At 45.3% G+C, this 22391-nt stretch overlaps 1 protein-coding gene across 1 annotated transcript in view; it reads left to right on the forward strand.

The window, feature by feature from the left end:
- The first annotated feature begins 6374 nt into the window (after positions 1-6374).
- POLA2 (DNA polymerase alpha 2, accessory subunit) overlaps positions 6375-22391 on the forward strand; it is a 36293-nt gene continuing 20276 nt past the window's right edge. Inside the window, exons 1-5 of the mRNA XM_030811180.1 lie at positions 6375-6912; positions 11140-11264; positions 12037-12128; positions 13221-13278; positions 20387-20493. Of these exons, the coding sequence (XP_030667040.1) occupies positions 6834-6912; positions 11140-11264; positions 12037-12128; positions 13221-13278; positions 20387-20493 (461 nt within the window). The 5' untranslated portion in view covers positions 6375-6833. The remainder of the gene's footprint in view (positions 6913-11139; positions 11265-12036; positions 12129-13220; positions 13279-20386; positions 20494-22391) is intronic.

A 22391-nucleotide genomic window follows, 5' to 3' on the forward strand; every position in this document is an offset into this window, starting at 1 on the left:
GGTAGGTGGATCCCTTGAGCCCAGGAGCTCAAGACCAGCCTGGGCAACATGGTGAAACCCCGTCTCTACAACAACAATGACAACAACAACAACGAAACACTGTAAAACCCCATCTCTACAAAACAAACAAACCAAAACCAAAAATTAACCGGGTCATGGTGGTGTGTACCTGAAGTCCCAGCTACTCAGGAGGCTATGGTGGGAGGATCACGTAAGCCCAGGGAGGTCGAAGCTGCAGTGAGTCATGATCAAGCCACTGCACTCCAGCTTGGGCAACAGAACAAGACCCTGCCTGAAACAAAACAAAACAAAACCTAAAACTCCTCTTTGGCATCCTTGGTGTGTGTGTGTGTGTAACTATAAGCATAATATATATTATTATTTATATATGTTATATATTATATAAAATTTTATATATGTCACATACTATACATACTTCTGCTATCTGACTCAATTCTCTCAAAGCCACCCTTTATCCTTTTGCAGTTTCCAAACATATAAATTATCAGAGTTAAAATCATGTTCCATCTGATTTCCACTCTGTGCTCATTCCAGGTGGGCTACAATACATGTGACCATCCACCCTGTGTGTGCCAACAACAGTGTACAATTAGACCCTGGCATTAACCTCTTTTTTTTTTTTTTTTTTTTTTTTGAGACGGAGTCTTGCTCTGTCCCCCAGGCTGGAGTGCAGTGGCGCGATCTCGGCTCACTGCAAGCTCCGCCTCCCGGGGTTCACGCCATTCTCCTGCCTCAGCCTCCCGAGTAGCTGGGACTACAGGCGCCCGCCAACACGCCCGGCTAATTTTTTGTATTTTTAGTAGAGACGGGGTTTCACCCTGTTAGCCAGGATGGTCTCGATCTCCTGACCTCGTGATCCGCCCGCCTCGGCCTCCCAAAGTGCTGGGATTACAGGCTTGAGCCACCGCGCCCGGCCGGCATTAACCTCTTCTATCATTTCACACTAATGTGAGATCCATGAGGTCCCCATTTGCAATCAGAGTCCAGGAAACCAGCTACAGGAGCTGGTTGTAAATTTCATTCCATTTTTGCCTGAGTGTTCCCCACAACAGTTTCTGTAAACCCACCCAGATGCAACATAAAGGAACTGGTCCACAGTTACTTTCTGTTATTTACCAGCTTTGTGACCTCCAGCGAATCACCTCTCTTTTATTGTTGACAATAAGAGACAGTGAATCACCTGTCTTTTATTGTTGAGTTGTAAGAATTCTTTATACGTTCTGGATACTAGACACTTCTCAAATATATGATTTGCAAATATTTTCTCCCATTCTGTGGATTGTCTTCTCACTTTCTTGATAGTAATCTTTGATGCACAAAACTTTTTAATACATTATCTTTTAAAAGACAGTAAGTGTTTATTATGATTAAAGTGGCATATTTTCTTTCTTTCCTTTCCTTTTCTTTCTTTCTTTTTGAGACAGAGTCTTGCTGTGTTGCCCAGGCCAGAGTGCAATGGGCAATCTCGGCTCACTGCAACCTCCACCTCCCAGGTTCAAGCGATTCTCCTGCCTCAGCCTCTCAAGTAGCTGGGATTACAGGCACCTGCCACCACGCCTGGCTAATTTTTTGTATTTTTAGTAGAGACGAAGTTTCACCATGTTGGCCAGGCTGGTCTTAAACTGCTGACCTCGTGATCCACCCGCCTCAGCCTCCCAAAGTGCAGATTATGCATTTTTAACGCAACTCAAACACCCATCACACCAAAGGAGGCCATGCTGAAGCCAGTACCATCAGAAACAGGAAGAAGGCAAGGATGCCTACTGTGACTCAACAATGATTCCAAGGTTTGGTTCAATGCACCAAGACAGGAAAATAAAATGATTAGTATCAATATTTGAGAAGAAGGGAAAAATGTATTTTTGTGAGAAAATGTTATTATAATCTAGGAAATCTGAGACTCTCCTAAAACATTAATATTATTAAGAGAATTTGGTCAAAGTGACTGGTTGAAAGAAATATGTCCAAGGCTGGGAGTCGTGGCTCACACCTGTAATCTCAGCACTTTGGGAGGCTGAGGCAGGTGGATTGTTTGTAGCTAGCAGTTCCAGATCAGTCTGGGCAACATGGCGAAACCTCAAATCTACAAAAAATTCAAAAATTAGCTGGGCATAGTGGCGTCACCTATAGTTCCAGCTACCTGGGAGGCTGAGGTGGAAGGCTTGAGCCCAGGAGGTGGAAGGCTTGAGCCCAGGAGGTTGAGGTTGCAGTGACCTGTAATCATGCCACTGTACTCCAGCCTGGTCAACAGAGTGAGATCTTGTCTAAAAAAAAAAAAGTCCAATCCAAAAGCCAGTAACTTTCCTTTGAACTGCCAGTGACAAAATAGAAAACAATATGGGAGAAACATTACATTCATAAAAGCAACAGAAGATACTGTATCAATAAATCGAGCAAAAACAGGGTCTATATGGGAAAAACTATAAAATTGGATTGACAGACAAAGACAAAAAGCCTTAAAAAATGAAGAGATATACCAGGATCCTGTTTGGAATGCTTAAAGTATTCATTTCTCCTAAATATATAAAAATATTTAAGTCCTTCCTATCAGAATGGAGGGGGATAGGATATACTGTATAAAATGACTTTAAAAGTTTAAAATGGTTTCCTAAAAACTAGGCCAGGCACAGTGACTCACACCTGTAATCCCAGCACTTTGGGAGGCCAAGGCAAGAGGATTGCTTGAGCCCAGGAGTTCCGGACAAGCCTGGGCAACATAGCAAGACCTCGTCTCTATTAAAAAACAAAAATATTAGCCAGGTGTGGCTGGGCGTAGTGGTGTAATCCCAGCATTTTGGGAGGCCGAGACTTGTGGATCACCTGAGGTCAGGAGCTTGAGACCAGCCTGGCCAACATGGTGAAACCCCATCCCTACTAAAAATACAAAATTAGCTGGGTGTGGTGGTGGGCGCTTGCAGTCCCAGCTGCCTGGGAGGCTGAGGCATTAGAATCGCTTGAATCTGTGAGGCGGAGGTTGCAGTGAGCCGAGATCGCTCCACTGCACTCCAGCCTGGGCAACAGAGTGAGACATTGACTCAAAAACAAAAACAAAAACAAACAGCCAGGTGTGGTGATGCGTGCCTGTAGTCCCCGCTACTTAGGAGACTGAAGTAGGGGGATGGCTTGAAGCCAGGAGATTGAGGCTGCGGGGAGCTTGATCATACCACTGCATTCCAGCCTGGGCAACAAAGCAAGATCCTGTCTCAAAAAAAAAAAAAATAGTAAAACGCTTCAACAGTTTTGGGAAGTTACTATAAAGCTACTTGGGGCAAACTCTACTAAGTGCTTACCTAATATTAACTCCTTTCTTAGTAACAAAATTTGTATATTGATGGGGTAGCAATGTATTTCCTCAATAATATTACAATATAACTTATAAATCTATAAGGAGGCTTTCTCAGCCTCCTTTAAAGATATGGCTATGTGGCTGAAGTACAAGCAAAAGTGGTTGGGAAGGACTTCTAGAAAGACTCCTCTTCAAAAATGGATAGACAACGGTTTGCAAAAGTCATTTTTTTTGTTTCTTTTTTCCCTTTTCATTTCATTTCTCTTTTCACTCTCTTTTCTTGTTTATGTTTTTAAAATTTTATTTGCCCTTTCTTCTTCCTACTTTCTGCTACCTGGAATGAAATGTGAATCTGATGGCTGGAATTCCAGAAGCCATCTTGGACTATGAGGTGACCTTAAGGATGGAGATTAATTCGAGGACAGTGGAGCGGAAAGATGGAGGCCTGATGAACGTGAAGCCACCATTTTAGCCCTGGGCTACCTATCTCTGAAATTATTTTATCTGACAAGAGAAATAAACTTCTGTTTTGTCTCAGCTACTATTGTTTTAGGACTTGGCTATGTCACAGATCTAAAACCCACCTGATTTACTCCTGCAATCAAAATATTATATTGACACAGAAAAGACAACAAATAAATCAGTGGAATAAAATAGAAAATCCAGAAACAGTTTCAAGTGTTTATGGGGACGGATACATGAAAGATCACAATTCAAGTCAGTTGGAGAAGAATGTTTTATTTACTAAGTATAACTGCCGACATGCTGGCTGTTTGTCAGGAATAAAACAAAGCTAAATCCTTCCTCACACCACAGATAAGATTAGTTCTAGGTGGATTAGCAAACTAAAGGCAAAACGTAAGTAAAATTAATAAAACAAAAATTGGAAGAATATTTGCATAAGCTTAGGTCGAGGAGACCTTATTAAACAAAGCAGGAAACCTAAAACCCATACAGGAAAAGAATTGCACAGTGTTGTGTGGTAGAAAAAAAAAAACCCACAAAGTTAAAAGACAGGTTGGGAAAAATATGTATGTAACACATTTGATATCCATTGGTTTTTGCTGATGGTGGGAAACTGCAAACATTTTCCGTAAAGAGCCAGATACTAAATATTTGAGGCTTAAGGGTGTGAACCCTAAAAGAGGTTCATGATGGATCTGGAGTGGCTAACTAGGCCTAAATTCAAAATACAGCCAAGTAGCCATTGGCTGACTAGAGGTCACAGGTACTTCGGTTTTTGTTTGCTTTTTTTTTTTTTTTAGGCGGAGTCTCGCTCTGCCGCCCAGGCTGTAGTGCAGTGGCACGATCTCGGCTCACTGCAACCTCTGCCTCCCGGGTTCACGCCGTTCTCCTGCCTCAGCCTCCCGAGTACCTGGGACTACAGGCGCCCGCCACCACGCCGGGCTAATTTCTTTTTTTTTTTTTTTTTTTTTAGTAGAGATGGGGTTTCACCGTGTTAGCCAGGATGGTCTCGATCTCCTGACCTCGTGATCCTCCCGCCTCGGCCTCCCAAAGCGCTGGGATTACAGGCATGAGCCACCGCACCCGGCCTTTGTTTGCTTCTTGAGACACGATCTTGCTCTGTCGCCCAGGCTGGAGTGCGGCGAGGTGATCACGACTCACTTCAGCCTCGACCTCCCGAACTCAAGCGCTCCTCCAGCCTCAGCCCCCGGAGTGGCTGAGATCACAAGAACCCGCCACCACCTCTGGCTAATTTTTTGTAGAGAAGGGGTTTCGCCATGTTGCCCAGGCCGATCTTGAACTCCTGGGCTCAAGTTAAGGGCGGAAACCATCCCTCATACTGTATTACGCCCAATTTCTGCCTCCAAAGAAAGATAAAGTAAAACTAAAAGGCAGAAATGAAATCCACAAGCAGACAGCCCGGCGCCACACCCTAGGCTTGGTAAAGATGGACCCCTGACCTAATCGGTTATGTTATCTATAGATTACAGACATTGTGTAGAAAAGCACTGTGAAAATCCCTATCCTGTTTTGTTCTGATCTAATTACTGGTGCATGCAGCCCCCAGTCACGTACCCCCTGCTTGCTCAATTGATCACGAACCTCTCACGCACACCCCCTTAGAGTTGCGAGCCCTTAAAAGGGACATTAATTGCTCATTCGGGGAGCTCAGCTCGTGAGACAGGAGTCTTGCTGATGCCCCCGGCCGAATAAACCCCTTCCTTATTTAACTCGGTGTCTGAGGAGTTTTGTCTGCGGCTCGTCCTGCTACAAAGTGATTCGCCCGCCTCGGCCTCCCAAATGCTGGGATTACAGGCGTGAGCAACCACACCTGGCCTGGGATGGTCATTTTTAAGGCTCTTGATACATATTGCTAAATTGTTTTCTAGAAACGCTCTACCATCCCACCAGCATTGTATGAGGCCTATGGGTGAGATTTTTGGCTCAAAGAATTAGGATGTATTTCAAGGGGAGAACCCTCTTCTCATCTTACCCCTAAACTCTATCCTTGAGTGACCTACCTTCACTCCCAAGCCTCCAGTCACCCACTGGGAATCTCTACCTGGAAATCCCAGAGGCACTCAAACTTAACGTGTCCAAAACTAAATTATCTGTCACCTTCCCACCCCATATCCCTCCCCAAATGCCCCAGATTCAGAAAACATACCCATCACTGTGGCTGGCACCACGGTGATAATCACGATAACAACCATGGCAACCAGATTCCCTACTGAAGCCATTCTTTTAGGATGAACCAAGGGCACAACAGGCAGAGATGACAAGGGGAATGGAGAAGGGGGTACAGTAAATTTTAGACAGTCGAAGGCACGCGCACGACAGCGCCTGCGCACCATGGAACAGGGCAAAACGGTGACAAACATGCGCCACTGAGCTTCACCGAGCAGCTGATGCCCAGAAAACAGGTATCCGCACACAGACACAGTTTCCGTGTAGCCAACTCCCGGGCTTTCCGGGTCACAACCGGCTTTCTCGCCTCGTGAGAGAGAACTGCGCAGCTGCTGACTTGCGGGCCGCCAGGCGCGTGCGTAGAGACGCCCACACGCCCACTGATGCGCACGCGCTCTGGGCCGCGCGTGCGCGCGTCGGGTCCCGGAATGAGCCGGGCAAAGCAAGGGGAAGGATTGGTGGGGGGGGGGGGGGGTTGGCGGCTCCAGGTTTTGCGCATGCGTGCACGGCACAAACCATTTGGCGGGTTTTCCTGGCCACTCTGTTCTGCCACCGTCACTGAGAAGCTCAGCGGTAGCTTTTAGAAAGCAGGACGTTCTCTCCACGAGAGCGTCCTCTCGAGATTTCTGCTCCCTCCATTCAGGGCGTTTGGGGGCCACCCCTTCATTTTTTTAAAAAAAGTATTTCTCTGTGACCGACGGCCGGGGCCTTCCGACGGTCTGAGGTCCTGCTTGGGCCAGTCACCTTCTGTCACGGTCCGCGGAGGGTGGAAGGATAAGAGGGCGAGGAGCTCATCGCTCGCCACGCCCGTGGGTTTATTGGGCGCAGGTCGGAGCTGGGTGGGCCGGCTCCCCGACCCCTGGCTTGGGCGACCATGTCCGCATCCGCACAGCAGCTGGCGGAGGAGCTGCAGATCTTCGGCCTAGACTGCGAGGAGGCTCTAATTGAGAAATGTGAGTCCCGCACCCCTCCCGCCCTGCAGCCGTGCTCCACGCTCCCGAGTTCCTCGGCGCCTAGAACCGAAAGGGGAGCGCTTCCAATTTCCTCTTCCCCTGGAGCGGAGTTCTCGGTGTCTGTGAGATGAAGAGTCAAACTGAGTTTTGAGATTTAGGATGTGAGGACTTTGAAATGCCCACCGGCTACCGCTTGGATGCCAAATCAAAAACAGGAATATGCAGCACGATTTTAAACCAACTCGAAGTTCCCGAAAGGCGGAATTGGGATGTGCTAGATCGAGACTAGGCACTGGTGGCACCTGAGTTTGGGAAACTGTTGAAGCCCCGGTAACAAAGCAAGAGATGTGGGGGTTTTGAAATGTAGCTTTTTATTCTTGGCTCCTCCCTTTCCAGCCTACACCTTAAACCTCTGCTGATCTATAAGTTCTTTTATCAGAGCTGTTGGTGGTCTGTGCAAATATGAATCCCTTGAGGTGGGTTCCTAAAATTGAATTTGAGCTGTGGAAGGAGATTTAGGGAGCTTTTTGGCTCCCTCTGTTTACAGATGGAGAAACAGACGAGGAAAGCTAATTGCCTGAGCTGTCTGTGAAGCCAGGTGTCCTGCCTTGGAGTCCCGTGCTACATCATACGGGTCCATCGTGTTGTAGAGCAGTGTAAGGAGTCATTTGAAGCAAAGCCTGGGAGATGTGGAAGTTCTAGAATCGGTATGAAGGTCCATCTGCCTTAACCACTCAACACTTTGAACTTCTTATATATAAAAAGATAACGAAACATGTTAATTTATGGTGAGAAATTCCTTTCAGAAACCAGAATACTTCAAGTATTCATGCCCAGTGCCTTCTCTCTCTTTCTCTCTTTTTTTTTTTTTTTTTTTTTTTTTTGACAGAGTCTTGCTTTATCACCCAGGCTGGAGTGCAGTGGTGTGATCTCTGCTCACTGCAGCCTCCACCTCTCAGGTTCAAGCAATTCTTCTGCCTCAGCCTCCCAGGTAGCTGGGATTACAGGTGCCCGCCACCAGGCCCGACTAATTTTTTTTGTACTTTTAGTAGAGAAGGGGTTTCACCACGTTGGCCAGACTGCTCTCGAACTCCTGACCTCAAGTGATCCACCCACCTTGGCCTCCCAAAGTGCTGGGATTACAGGCATAAGCCAGTGTGCTCAGTCCTTCTCTTTTTAAAAGAAGACTAGCTGGGCGTGGTGGCTCACGCCTGTAATCCCAGCATTTTGGGAGGCCAAGGCAGGTGGATAACCTGAGGTCAAGAGTTTGAGACCAGCCTGACCAACATGGAGAAACCCTGTCTCTACTAAAAATACAAAATTAGTCGGGCGTGGTGGTGCATGCCTGTAATCCCAGCTACTCAGGAGGCTGAGGCGGGAGAATCGCTTGAACCTGAGAGGCGGAGGTTGTGGTGAGCCGAGATCACACCATTGCACTCTAGCCTGGGCAACAGAAGCGAGACTCCGTCTCAAAAAAAAAAAAAAAAAAAAAAGACTTAAGTGGAAAACCTGATCATAGTCAGAAATGTATGTAGTAAGCGTGAAATCAGCATGAGAGAAATTAGTTATGTGAACCAGATTTGTAAAGGCTTCGGGCCAAGATGCCAGTTGCTTTCATCTCATGGCAATGGCTTTGGAATTGTGGACTTTGGATCATCAGTAACTTCAGTGGCACCTTAATGTTTCCTGACAGTCAACAGTATTTCCCTGTTTTTTTTTTTTGAAATGGAGTTTCTCTCTTGTTGCCCAGGCTGGAGTGCAATGCAATCTTGGCCCACTGCAACCTCCGCCTCCTGGGTTCAAGTGATTCTCCTGCCTCAGCCTCCCGAGTAGCTGGGATTACAGGCTCCTGCCACCACGTCCGGCTAATTTTTTGTATTTTTAGTAGAGACGGGGTTTCGCCATGTTGGGCAGGCTGGTCTCAAACTCCTGACCTCAGTGATCCTCCCACCTCGGCCTCCCAAAGTGCTGGGATTATAGGTGTGAGCCACCACACCCGGTCTACTTTTTGTATTTTTAGTAGAGACAGGGTTTCACCATGTTGGCCAGGCTGGTCTTCAACTCCTGACCTCAGGTGATCCGCCCACCCTGGCCTCCCAAAGTGCTGAGATTACACTGCGCCGGGCCCCTGGTCTCTTCACTCTGAGTCTTCCAGATGACTGTTTTCCACCTTCTCCTCCTGTAACATCCTTCTGTCCCACCCTCACTCTCAGCTGACAAACTTCTATTTTTTGCTGAAAAAAATATAAGCATTAGAAAACTTCGATCAGCTACCACCATTACGTCTCACTGACCCATATCTGTGGCATATACCTAGCCTTCTTTCCTATTATAATGAATAAGATCTCCATATTCCTAGCAAAATCCAAGCCCTCCACTTGAGTCCTAAACCCCATTCCTTCTGAGGCAATTAAGGACATCACTGGTAATTCTCCTGTCTTACATATTTTCTATTTTCCTTGCCACAAGATTTTTTTCCTACTAGTATAGAAATGTGCTTCCAATCTTGCCTTTAAAATACTCTGTTGACCCTACTTCCCACTCCAGTTCTCTCCTTCCCAGTTACAGCAGACCTCAAAAGGGTCGGCTGGGCGCGGTGGCTCACGCCTGTAATCCCAGCACTTTGGGAGGCCGAGGAGGGCGGATCACAAGGCCAAGAGATGGAGACCATCCTGGCCAACATGGTGAAACCCCATCTCTACTAAAAATACAAAAATTAGCTGGGTGTGGTGGCGCACGCCTGTAGTCCCAGCTACTTGGGAGACTGAGACAGGAGAATCTCTTGAATCGGGGAGGTGGAGATTGCAATGAGCCGAGATCGTGCCACTGCATTCCAGCCTGGCAACAGTGCAACTCTGTCTCAAAAAAAAAAAAAAAAAAAAAAGGTGGGGGGGGCCTTGCCATCTTTAAATATTTCCTCCTTAAATCCATTTCAGTAAGTTCTTTTGTTGCCACTACTTCACTGAAGCTGCTCTACTCAAGGTCACCAGTGACCTTCACCTTGCTAAAACCAGTGATGAATTTTCAGTCCTCATCTGGAATTAACACGGGCACTTGACACTGTTTGTCATTTTTTCTTTTTTTAAACACATTTTTCTTTTAGCTTCTTAGACACTACTAATTTTTATTTTTCTTTTTTTTTTTCTGAGACAGGGTCTTGCTGTGTTGCCCAGGCTGGAGTATAATGGGCAAATCACAGCTCACTGCGGCCTCAACCTCCTCCTTGGCTCAAGCAATCCTTCCACCTCAGCCCCCAAGTAGCTGGAACTACAGGCACATGCCACCAAGCCCACCTAATTTTTGTATTTTTTATAGAAACGGTTTAACCCTGTTGCCCAAGCTGGTCTCGAACTCCTGGGCTCAAATAGTCTGCCCACCTCCGCCTCACAAAGTGCTGGATTACAGGCGTGAGCCAGCTTACTCCTAATTTTTCTTCAGCTTTGCTTGTGTCACCGCTTCTCAGGCTTTGCGGATTCATCCTCAGAGGCCCTAAGGCGCCCCAAGACTCAAGCCTGGGATCCTTTCTCCCTTCTAGATACACTCACTCCCTTGGTGATCTCACCTGGGGTCTCATAGCTTTATATCCCATGTATTTACTGATGGTTCCCAAATTTATACCTCCGCCCACACCCCTTGCCTGAACTACAGGCTGGTTTGTTCAGCCTACTGTCTCCAGTTGGATGTCTAAATGGCACCTCAAACTCTGCATGTCTAAAACTAAGCTCCTGGTATCTCCTCTCTGTCCTCAGAGTGGTTCCTCCAGCTCTTTTCCCCATCTCAGTTAATAGGGATGCCACTCTTCCTGTTGCACAGCCTAAAAATATCAGCAACATCCTTGACTTCTTTCTTTCTCTCATACCTTACATTCAGTTAGCAGATCCCACTGGCTTCACTTCCAGTATGTAAAGTCCTATCCAGAGTCCAACCACTTCTTGCCATCTCCACTGCCACCACCTTGATCCAAGCCACCATCATCTCTCACCTGGGCTTTTCCATGATTCTTTAATTGTTCCCCCTGATTCTGCCCTTATCCCCTTCTGTCTCTCCCCAGTAGTGAGCTTTGTGAGGACAAGGATGCTTCTATTTTCTCATTGCCCAAAACAGTGCCTGGCACTAATAGATTCTGAATAAACATTGATGGAGTAAACCAGGATTATTTTTGCTTTTCTAGGTGAAAGCTTTGAGAAATGAACTAAGGTTTTACTTGTCCAATTTTCCTTTCTACAGTGGTAGAGCTTTGTGTTCAGTATGGACAGAATGAGGAGGGAATGGTAGGCGAGCTTATAGCCTTCTGCACCAGCACACATAAAGTTGGCCTTACCTCAGAGATCCTGAACTCTTTTGAGCATGAGGTAAGAACAAAATGAAAGCAAACTAATAATGTGATTCTCCATTTCTGCTCTACAGGGGAGGCATTGTGATATGTTGAGAGGAGTGTGGGCTTTCGAGTCAGGCCTGGATTCCAGTCCCAGTGTGAGCTCGGACAAATTATGTCCCTGAGCCTCAGTTTCCTCTTCTGTCATTGGGTCTAATAATCTGTATTTTTTATGATTGTTATAAGAATTAAATGGGGCTGGGCGCCATGGCTCACGCCTGTAATCCCAGGACTTTGGGAGGCCGAGGCAGGCAGATCACAAGGTCAGGAGTTCAAGACCAGCCTGGCCAACATAGTGAAACCCTGTCTCTACTAAAAATACAAAAATTAGTTGGGCATGGTGGTGGGCACCTGTAATCCCAGCTACTCGGAAGGCTGAGGAAGGAGAATCGCTTGAAATGAGGAGGTGGAGGTTGCAGTGAGCTGAGATCACGCCACTGCACTCCAGCCTGGGACAGAGCGAGACTCCGTCTCAAAAAAAAAAAAAAAATGAGAATGGACATAAAGCACTTAAAACTATGCCCAGCAGGTGATAAATCTTCACCAAATAATTGGTATTATTAGGATTGTTATGTGTTATAGACAGTCATGGGATGTCTTTGTTTTTAGTCTGTATGTATCTTAATTCTTTGAGGAATGTTAGATCTTTGATTATATTTCGAATACCTTTTATTATCTCAAGGCTTTGGAAAACACCTCTGCTATTACTTGACTATGAAGTACTGTATTCACTGTCTTTTCTTTTTCAGTTTCTGAGCAAAAGATTATCGAAAGCCAGGCACAGTGCCTGCAAGGACAGTGGCCATGCGGGAGCTAGAGACATTGTTTCCATTCAAGAGCTGTATCCTTTTCTGCTGAAGGTCTTTGCACCAAGCTACATGTTGTATTTTATAATTTATCTGTAGTTGCATGTGTAATTTAAAAACAAATAATAATAAGGCTGGGGACGGTGGCTCAGGCCTGTAATTCCCAAGCCTAGGAATTTGTGACCAACCTGGGCAACATGGTGAAACCCCATCTCTACCAAAAGTACGAATTTTTTTTTTTTTTGAGTTGGAGTTTCACTCTTTTTGCCCAGGCTGAAGTGCAATGGTGCAATCTCGGTTCACTGCAACCTCTGCCTCCCAATCTCAAGTGATTCTCCTGCCTCAGCCTCCTGAGTAGCTGGGATTACAGGTGCGTACCACCACACCTGGAAAATTTTGTATTTTTTTGGTAGAGACAGGGTTTCACCATGTTGGCCAGCTGGTCTTGAACTCCTTACCTCAGGTGATCCGCCTGCCTAGGCCTCCCAAAGTCCTGGGATTACAGGCGTGAGTCACCGCACCTGGCCAAAGTACAAATTAAAAATAATAATAATAAGCTGGGCGTGGTGATGTGCGCCTGTAGATCCAGCTAGTTGGTAGGCTGAGGTGGGAAAATCTCTTGAACCCGGGAGGCGGAAGTTGCAGTAAGCTGAGATCAGGCCACTGCACTCCAGCCTGGACGACAGAGGAAACCCCATCTCAATAATAATAATAATTGTAAAAATTACCTAATATTGAGATTTCTTCTAGCAATCAGCCCTTGGCTTATATGAAAGTTTATTTTATATATATATATATATATATATATATATTTGAGATGGAGTCTCGCTCTGTCGCCCATGTTGGAGTGCAGTGGTGCGATCTCGGCTCACTGCAAGCTCCGTCTTCTGGGTTCATGCCATTCTCCTGCCTCAGCCTCCCGAGTAGCTGGGACTACAGGTGCTCGCACCACGCCCGGCTAATTTTTTGTATTTTTTTTAGTAGAGACGGGGTTTCACCATGTTAGCCAGGATGGTCTCTGTCTCCTGACCTGGTGATCCGCCCATCTTGGCCTCCCAAAGTGCTGGGATTACAGGCATGAGCTACCGTGCCCGGCCATTATTGTTTTTCTTAACCAGTGTTCTTAGACTTGAAGTGGAAGAAGAAGAGGAAATCCTCTTGAACTCTTACACCACACCCTCAAAGGTAAGTGAACAGTGTTTGGACATTGCATTTTACAAGTAACATTTTAAAATAGGTTATCACAACATTTGAAGATCTAAGGGAAAAAAATCAACCACTCTTACGCATTTCCTACTATATTTCCACTTACACGTCTTCCTTTCTGATATGTCTAAATGTTTTACATAATGGCAGTCCTTATAAACATACAGTTATCCTGCTTTTCTCAGCACAACATAAAACGTTTCTATACATATAATTTCTCCATAATTGCCCTTTTTGAATAGTTGCATAGTTTTATACTATAATTGAATAATTCAGTTCTGTGTTGGATCCCAGTGTGAAAGATCAAGTAGGATAGTGGAAAAGCATTGCCTTCAAAGTCTGAGTCAGAAGACCTAGGTGACCTGGAGTGAGTTGTTTTATCTCTTTGAGCCAGTTTCCTTATCCATAATATCAGGATTCATTCATTCAGTTATCCAGCAACAACTATGTGGCCGGGCGCGGTGGCTCATACCTGTAATCCCAGCACTTTGGGAGGCTGAGGCAGGCAGATCACAGGTCAGGAGATCAAGACCATCCTGGTTAACATGGTGAAACCCTGTCTCTACCATAAATACAAAAAAAAAAAAAAAAATCAGCCGGGCGTGGTGGCAGGCGCCTGTAGTCCTAGCTACTCGAGAGGCTGAGGCAGGAGAATGGCGGGAACCTGGGAGGCAGAGCTTGCAGTGAGCCGAGATCGCACTACTGCACTCCAGCCTGGGCGACAGAGCGAGACTCCGTCTCAAAAAAAAAAAAAAAAAAATCAACAACAACTATGTACTGCATGAGACACTGGCTAAACAATGGTGAATGAAACAGACATGGATAGGCTCTGCCCTCAAGAAGCTGACAGCCAGTGCACAATATCCCCCATCCTGGAGGACTTGAAGAGGAAATAAATAGGTAAAGGATCAGGCCCTATGCAATGTATTCAGTAATAGTAACTATTGTTTATACTAACTAAATAAGTTTGTAGAATTCATAAACATGGAGTGAGCCTTAATTATTCAAAGTAAATTACATCATAAGAAAGATGTAATTTACATTGCCCTACGCAATGTATTCAGTAATAGTAATTATTATTTTGTTGGTTTTTTTTTTTGAGATGGAGTTTTCCTCTTGTCGCCCAGGCTGGAGTGCAATGGCACGATCTCGGGTCACTGCAACCTCCGCCTCCCGGGTTCAAGCAATTCTCCTGCCTCAGCCTCCCGAGTAGCTGGGATTACAGGTGTGCGCCACTACGGCCAGCTAATTTTTGTATTTTTAGTAGAGACTGGATTTCACCATGTCAGCCAGGCTGGTCTTGAACTCCTCACCTCAGCCGATCCACCTGCCTTGGCCTCCAAAGTGCTGGGATTACAGGTGTGAGCCACCATGCCCAGCCCAGTAATTATTCTTTATACTAACTAAATAAATTTGTAGAAATTCATAAACATGGAGGGAGACTTAATTATTCAAAATAAATTACATCATAAGAAAGAAGGTAAGGGCTGGGTGCAGTGGCTCATGCCTGTAATCCCAGCACTCTGGGAGACCAAGGTAGGAGGATCAGTGACCAGAGATCATGCCACTGCTCTACAGCCTGGGTGACAAAGTGAAACCCTGTCTCAAGAAGAAAGAAGGTAAATAGTTTAGATATGCCTGTGGAGAGCAAGAGGGCCAAAAATGTGCCCCATGAAGTTGCAAACACAAAACCAGGTGCATATAATATTAAAATAATTAGGTGTTTGTTAGAGTTTCTTAAGATTGGAGAGACTATAACTCATTTGATTTTCCCCCTTAAGTGGTTTTCTGAGTCCATATCCCAGTGAAGGACACCACCGTTCTTCCATTGGCTCAGGCCAAGAACCTTGGAGACCTCTTTAAATCCTTTTTCTCTCACACCCCACATCCAACTTAGCTACCAGTCCTGTCATCCCTCTCCAGGGTCTGGCCACCTCTCACCATTTCCACTGCCACCACCAGGTCCACGGCATCATTGTCTCCTGAATGATTGGGACAGCCTCCTAACTAGTCCCTTGGCTTCTTTCTGCCGTGTCCACCTCTAACCAACTCTCCACCCAGCAGCCAGAGTGCTCCTTTCCAGCGAAAGGTCAGGTTTTCTTGCTCACATCTCTCCCACTGGCTTTTCGTCTTTCCTCCTAATACGCAAAGTTTGAACCAGCATGTGTGAGGTTCTGTAGGAGCTGGCCCCCTCCTCCTTCTGTCCTCTTTCCCTGCTCCCCTTTGCTCTCTGCTTCTGCCATGCCAAATATGGGTTCATTTCCTGTCTCCTTGTCAGAGGGAACAAGCCTGCCTAAAAGAACAAAGCCCTTCCTCTGTTTTATTTTCTTGCTTTATTTTTCTCCTTATTATTCTCTTGCTTTATTACCACCAAACATGTTATATACTTACTTTTTTGTTTTAGTCGGCCTTCCCCCCATTAGATGGAAGCTCCTTGAGAATAGAGACTTTGTTTTTACTTGCTGCTCTTTTCCCAGCACCCTGGCACGTTAATAGTTGTTGAAAGACCTCTGAATAAGGGAGTGTGGTTGGCTCTCTCAATTGCAGTACCAATGGGACCACCACGGTTTTATCTGGTTGACAGCTTCACAGATTCAAAATTTTATCTAATTTGTCTGTGTATCCAGAATTGATCATATTCTGGAGTCTGACTCATGGTAACCCAGCTGTCAGTTGACTGATGCGTAAGCCAGATGCAAATTTGTTTACTTTACTATTGAAGTAGATACCCTTCCAATGACTGAAATCCCATATTTAGGATACCCCATTCCTGCTATGGAAATACTTAGGACACTAAATTGTGAATCAAAGTTTGTGACTGTGAGGCTGAGTACAGTGGGCTCACACCTGTAATCCCAGCACTTTGGGAGGCTGAGGCAGGTGGATCACTTGAGGTCAGGAGTTCGAGACCAGCGAAACTCCATACTCAAAATAAAAAATTAGCTGGGCATGGTGGTGGTGCCTGTAATCCCAGCTACTCAGGAGGCTGAGGCAGGAGAATCGCTTGAACCTGGGAGGCGGAGGTTGCAGTGAACCAAAATCACACCACTGCACTCCAGGCTGGGCAACAGAGCGAGACTCCGTCTCAAAAAAAAAAAAAGTTCGTGACTGTGAATTCCACGCTAAATGAGTTGGAGTGAAATGTTGAGCAAACAATATGTCTGGGCTAGAGATACCTAAAATGCTTAGAACAGTACTCATCACGTGGAAATTGTTCAGTCACTATTAGGCCATGCATCAATGGCAGCATGATAAAGTAGTCAAAGTGTGGCCAGGCATGGTGGCTAACACCTGTAATCCCAGCACTTTGGGAGGCCAAGGTGGGCGGATCACCTGAGGTCAGGAGTTCGAGACCAGTCTGGCCACCATGGTGAAACCTCATCTCTACAAAAGTACAAAAATTAGCTGGGCATGATGGCGGGTGCCTGTAATCCCAGCTACTCGAGAGGCTGAGATGGAAGAATCACTTGAACCCAGGAGGTGGAGGTTGCAGTGAGCCGAGATCATGCCATTGAACTCCAGCCTGGGTGAGAAAGTGAGACTCCATCTAAAAAAAAAAAAAGTGTGAATGTTGACCTTTCTATACAAACGGTGCCAGGCTGAGGTTGCCTGACCTCTTGGGAACAGGTGTCCCTCTGCTATAGGGGTAAATATGATATGTCAGTGATTTTAGCTTATCACTATTAAATATTTCAGCTGTACAATTGACAGCCGTTCTTTTGCTTCTGTGTTCACCATAAATCTGCTGATGATTTGGCTGCCATGATGCTAACAGGGAAAGAATGTGTTAGCCTGAGGACTTGACGTTCCCATACCCTTGGCAATTATATTTCTAGTAAATTAATAAACTGGCATCCTTGGTTATAATTTGATTTTCTCTGTGGGTGTGAGAATGTGCTTACCCTAGGATATGAAAATATGGTACCATTGGTGACTACATTTCTGATTAAAAATGATGAAACCGGCCACTGCGGTGGCTTACGCCTATAATCCCAGCACTTTGGGAGGCCAAGACGGGTGGATCACCTGAGGTCAGGAGTTTAAGACCAGCCCGGCCAACATGGCGAAACTCTGTCTCTACTAAAAATACAAAAATATTATCTGGGCGTGGCGGTGGGCACCTGTAATCCCAGCTACTCGGGAGGCTGAGGCAGGAGAATTGCTTGAACGGAGGCGGAGGTTGCAGTGAGCCAAGATCGCGCCACTGCACTCCAGCCTGGGCAATCAGAGCAAAACTCCATCTCAAAAAAAAAAAAAAAAAAGAAAAGATGAAACTAGCCAGGCACAGTGGCATATGCCTGTAATCCTAGCACTTTGGGAGGCCAAGGTGGACGGATCACCTGAGGTCAGGAGTTAGAGACCAGCCTGGCCAAAATGGCGAAACCCCATCTCTACTAAAAATACAAAAATTATCCTGGCACGGTGGCGCATGCCTGTAATCCCAGCTACTCGGGAGGCTGAGGCAGGAGAATTGCCTGAACCCAGAAGGCGGAGGTTGCAGTGAGCTGAGATCATGCCACTGCACACTCCACCCTGGGCAACCCTCCGTCTTAAAAAAAAAAAACCATGATGAAGCTGGCATTAAGTGTTAATAATGAATCTTATGAGCTTGGTTAAAGGGACTGGAGTTGGTGAACACTATTGGATTTCAGCCCTGAGGCTGAGGACTAGAACACCAGACTGTGCCTTGTTTACCAAAGTGCTGTCACCTTGCCACGTCCTGCGAGACAGACTGTCATTCTCTCAAAATATCCCTGCCCCACAACACTGGCCCTAGAGTGTTGTAGCCCACTGTATATTAGGAGACTCTTTTGGAGGGACAGTTTGAGAAAATGTATTAAAATTATAAAATCTCTTTTTTTTAATTATAAAAAAAATAAAGACGGGGTGTCACTATGTTGCTCAGGCTGGTCTTGAACTCCTGAGCTCAAGTGATCCTCCTGCCTCGGCCTCCCAAAATGCTAGGATTACAGGCATGAGCCACCATCCCTGGCCAAATTCGTAAAATCTTTTTCTATCCTTTGACCCAGTAATTCTCCCTAGGGGAAAAAAAAAACCTCTTCTGAAGAAATAATTCAAATTATAGGAAAAGCTGTATGCATAAAGATACGCATTTTAGCATTTTTTTAATTTAAAATCTTAATTTGCCAAATCACTTTTCACCTGAGAATCAGCATTACTTGTAATCACTGAAAATTACAAGCAACCCATAATCCAGCAATAGAGAAGTAATTATGTAAATCATTGTAGTCAGTTTAATTAAATAACACAGCTACTAAAAAGGATAAAACCTGTAATCCCAGCACTTTGGGAGGCTGAGGCAAGGTGGATCACCTGAGATCAGGAGTTCGAGACCAGCCTGACCAACATGGCGAAACTCTCATCTCTACTAGAATTACAAAATTAGCTGGGCATGGTGGTGCGTGCCTGTAGTCCCAGCTACTCGAGAGGCTGAGGCTGGAGAATCACTTGAACAGGAGAGGTGGAGTTGCAGTGAGCCGAGATCGCGCATTGCACTCCAGCCTGGGCAACAAGAGCGAAGTGAAACTCCATCTCAGAAAAAAAAAAAAGAGAGAGAGAAAGATTGGGCCAGGTGCAGCAGCTCATGTGTGTAATTCTAGTATTTTGGGAGGCCGAGGCAGGTGGATCACTTGAGGTCAGGAGTTCGAGACCAGCCTGGCCAACATGACAAAACCCCATCTCTACTAAAGATACAAAAATTAGCCAGATGTGGTGGCGGGCACCTGTAATCCCAGCTACTCGAGAGGCTGAGGCAGCAGAATCGCTTGAACCCAGGAAGCAGAGGTTGTAGTGAGCCAAGATCTTGCCACTGTGCCCCAGCCTGGGTGACAGAGTGACTCCATCTCAAAAAAAAAAAAAAAAGATAAAAAATGTAATAGTGTGGGAAAATGTTGATAATTAATATAGAGTGAAAAATTCAGCACGTAAAATACTTAGGTTTATATTTAAACTAGGATTATGACTATAATTTGTATATTCTAATTTGTGTATTTGTAATCTTAATATACAAATTATAAGGCACCACGCCTGGCTTTTTTTTTTTTCCTCCTCAGGCGTGAGGTCTCGCCATTGCCCAGGCTGGTCTTGAACTCCTGGGCTCAGGTGATCCTCCCACCTTGACCTCCCAGAGTGCTGGGATTACAGGCATGAGCCACCACCCCTGGCCTAGAAAAATATTAAAATACTATTAAGAAATATTCAAAACTGGTTATTATATCAGGGTGGTAGAATAAGGGATTTTTTTTTTAATCTATCTTCCATTGCAGCTGGTTTTGATGGTTTTGAATCTGTTCTCTGGCATTCTGTCCTGCAGTTGCCACCAGTTGACCACTCGGCAGTATAACTTCTTAAACTTGCAGCCAGGAGGAGCCCTAGGGCAGGGAAAGCTGCAGACTAGGGGGCTTCCTGGCTGCTATCCAGGCAAGGATTTTGTTTTCTCTATTATAGTCGATTATTCTAGACTTTAGGGAGCAATAGGTCTCTGGACTGTAGGTTTCAGCCTCTATTCTGGGCTTATCTTTGGATTCTTGTTGATGAGTCAAAAAAAAAGAAAAAAAAAAAGGAGTGACCATCTATTAGATGTTTGCTAACTCTTCAAGTATGAGCTCAACCTTGTTATCTGCCTGGAGTCATTTCCTTTGAAAATGTGTGGTAGACTTTGCCGAAATAAGTAGTAATGTCCCATTCCTTCTCAGGAAAATGTGTACACGTAGATCAAAACTATGCATTGTAAAACTAATATCTGTTTGAAAACAGAGAGGTGGGGACAGAAAGTAAACATATGAAGGATTTGACAGGACAGATTACCAGCCTGGTGGTCATTTTTGGAAAATATTTGCTTTCTTGTAATTGCCTTCAAAATAGGGACAGTGTCCTGAATGTTGGTTACAGTTGTTGAAGATTTCTTTTTGAGATTATGCTTGGATGATGGGGCCTTAAGAAGAGAACCCACCCAGTCCTATTTTGTGCCTTCGTTTGGACATGCTCTCCCTTTTCTTCCAAGGAACTATACACTTAATTAGTATTGGGTCGGACTGAGATTTTGTTTTCCTTTTTTTTTCCCTAGGGTTCTCAGAAGCGAGCTATCTCTACCCCAGAAACCCCCCTAACAAAAAGGAGTGTGTCAACTCGTAGCCCCCATCAGCTCCTCTCACCGTCAAGTTTCTCTCCAAGGTATGGATCATAATTCATTCAAGTGCCATAAAGCTGGCCTCCCCTCCCCTTTCTCTGGCTATCTGAGGAAGGCTAACAGCAGAGTTATTTATTAACTATAGGTGGGTATGTACATCAGTTATTTATTAACTATAGGTGGGCATGTACATCTGCAGTGAATTGGCTTGAAAGCCTATTGCTCTCTGCCTTCCTTGCTTTCCTTTTCTTTGTGGAAAATTACTGTTTCTTACGGTAATTAAGGAAACTCACTTTCCACCCACTTTTCTAGGGCTCATTTCCTAGATCAGGAACTGATATCTTCTATTGAAAACAACCTGTCTATTCAGAAGTCTAAGAGTCTTAACAGGTCTTGTCAGTAGAGGCAAGTAGGTTTCCACCTGCTTCTGTTTGTGTTTTCCTGGGTTTCTTTTTCTTTCTTTTCATCTAAAGTTTTTTTTTTGTTTTTTTTTTTTTTGAGACAGAGTCTCGCTGTCGCCCAGGCTGGAGTGCAGTGGTGCGATCTCGGCAACCTCTGCCACCCAGCTTTAAACGATTCTCCTGCCTCAGCCTCCCGAGTAGCTGGGACTACAGGCGCCTGCCACCTCGCCCGGCTAATTTTTTGTATTTTTAGTAGAGACGGGGTTTCACCGTGTTAGCCAGGATGGTCTCGATCTCCTGACCTCGTGATCTGCCCGTCTCGGCCTCCCAAAGTGCTGGGATTACAGGCGTGAGCCACCGCGCCTGGCCTTTTTTTTTTTTTTTAAAGAAAAGCACATATCTTTGTTCATAATGTTTCATAACCTGTTTATTGTTTCAAATTCAGGTTACAACTAGTTTCTGAGAGCTTTCTTGTCACTGTGAATCTGCACTGACTTAATTGGTATTTTGTCCCTCTGCCACCATTGCACATAAATCCACAAAGATCATATGTAATTTTTTGAAATCCATAAATGACATGTCTCATATTAGAAAATCCCACAGGCAAGTGCTCTGCTGAGTAGATGGGTTTTTAGGAGTTTCCACATCAAGATGAGGCTCAGGAGCAGTAGTATTAACCCTTTAGGGAAACACCAACTGTCAGGAGTCATTACCTCTACTTTGGGTCACTTCTAGATGAACCAGAGCTTAAGATTTTTCAACTCTCACTTTTTTTTTTTTTTTTTGAGGCGGAGTCTCACTCTGTCACCCAGGCTGGAGTGCAGTGGCACCATCTTGGGTTACTGAAGCCTCTGCCTCCCGGTTCAAGCGATTGTCCTGCCTCAGCTTCCCGAGTAGCTGGGTCTACAGGTGCTCGCCACCACGCCCGGCTAATTTTTGTATTTTTAGTAGAGACGAGGTTTTGCCTCTTGGCCAGGCTGATCTTGCACTCCTGACCTCAGGTGATCCACCCGCCTTGGCCTCCCAAAGTGCTAGGATGTCAAGCATGAGCCACCGCTCCTGGCCTTTTTAGCTCCATCACTTTAGAAAGGTGGTGATAGAAGCTCTGCAGTCATTCAAGGTAAGTGGTTATTGGATTTTTTTTTTCTTTCTTTTTTTTTAAGATAGGCTTTTACTCTGTTGTCCAGGCTGGAATGCAGTGGCACAGTCATAGCTCACTGTAGCCTTGGCCTTCCAGGCTCAGGTGATCCTCCTACCTCAGCCTCCTGAGTAGCTGGGACTACAGGTGTATGCTACCAAGCCCAGTTAATTTTTGAAATTTTTGTAGAGATGGGGTTTTACCATGTTGCTCAAGCTGGTCTCGAACTGGCCTCAAGCAATCTGCCTGCCTTAGCCTCCCAAAGTACTGGGATTACAGGCGTGAGCCAGCATGCCTGGCAGTAATTGGATTTTGAAGGACAGTTTTACTTTAGGGTAGTCTACTGCTGCTTTGGGGAGTTCTCAGACTTTTTGGAAGAAAGCTTTCTAGACTTAAGAGCATC

The sequence above is a fragment of the Nomascus leucogenys genome, chromosome 4 (genome assembly GCF_006542625.1).
Source record: "Nomascus leucogenys isolate Asia chromosome 4, Asia_NLE_v1, whole genome shotgun sequence".
Classification (NCBI taxonomy): Eukaryota; Metazoa; Chordata; class Mammalia; order Primates; family Hylobatidae; genus Nomascus; species Nomascus leucogenys.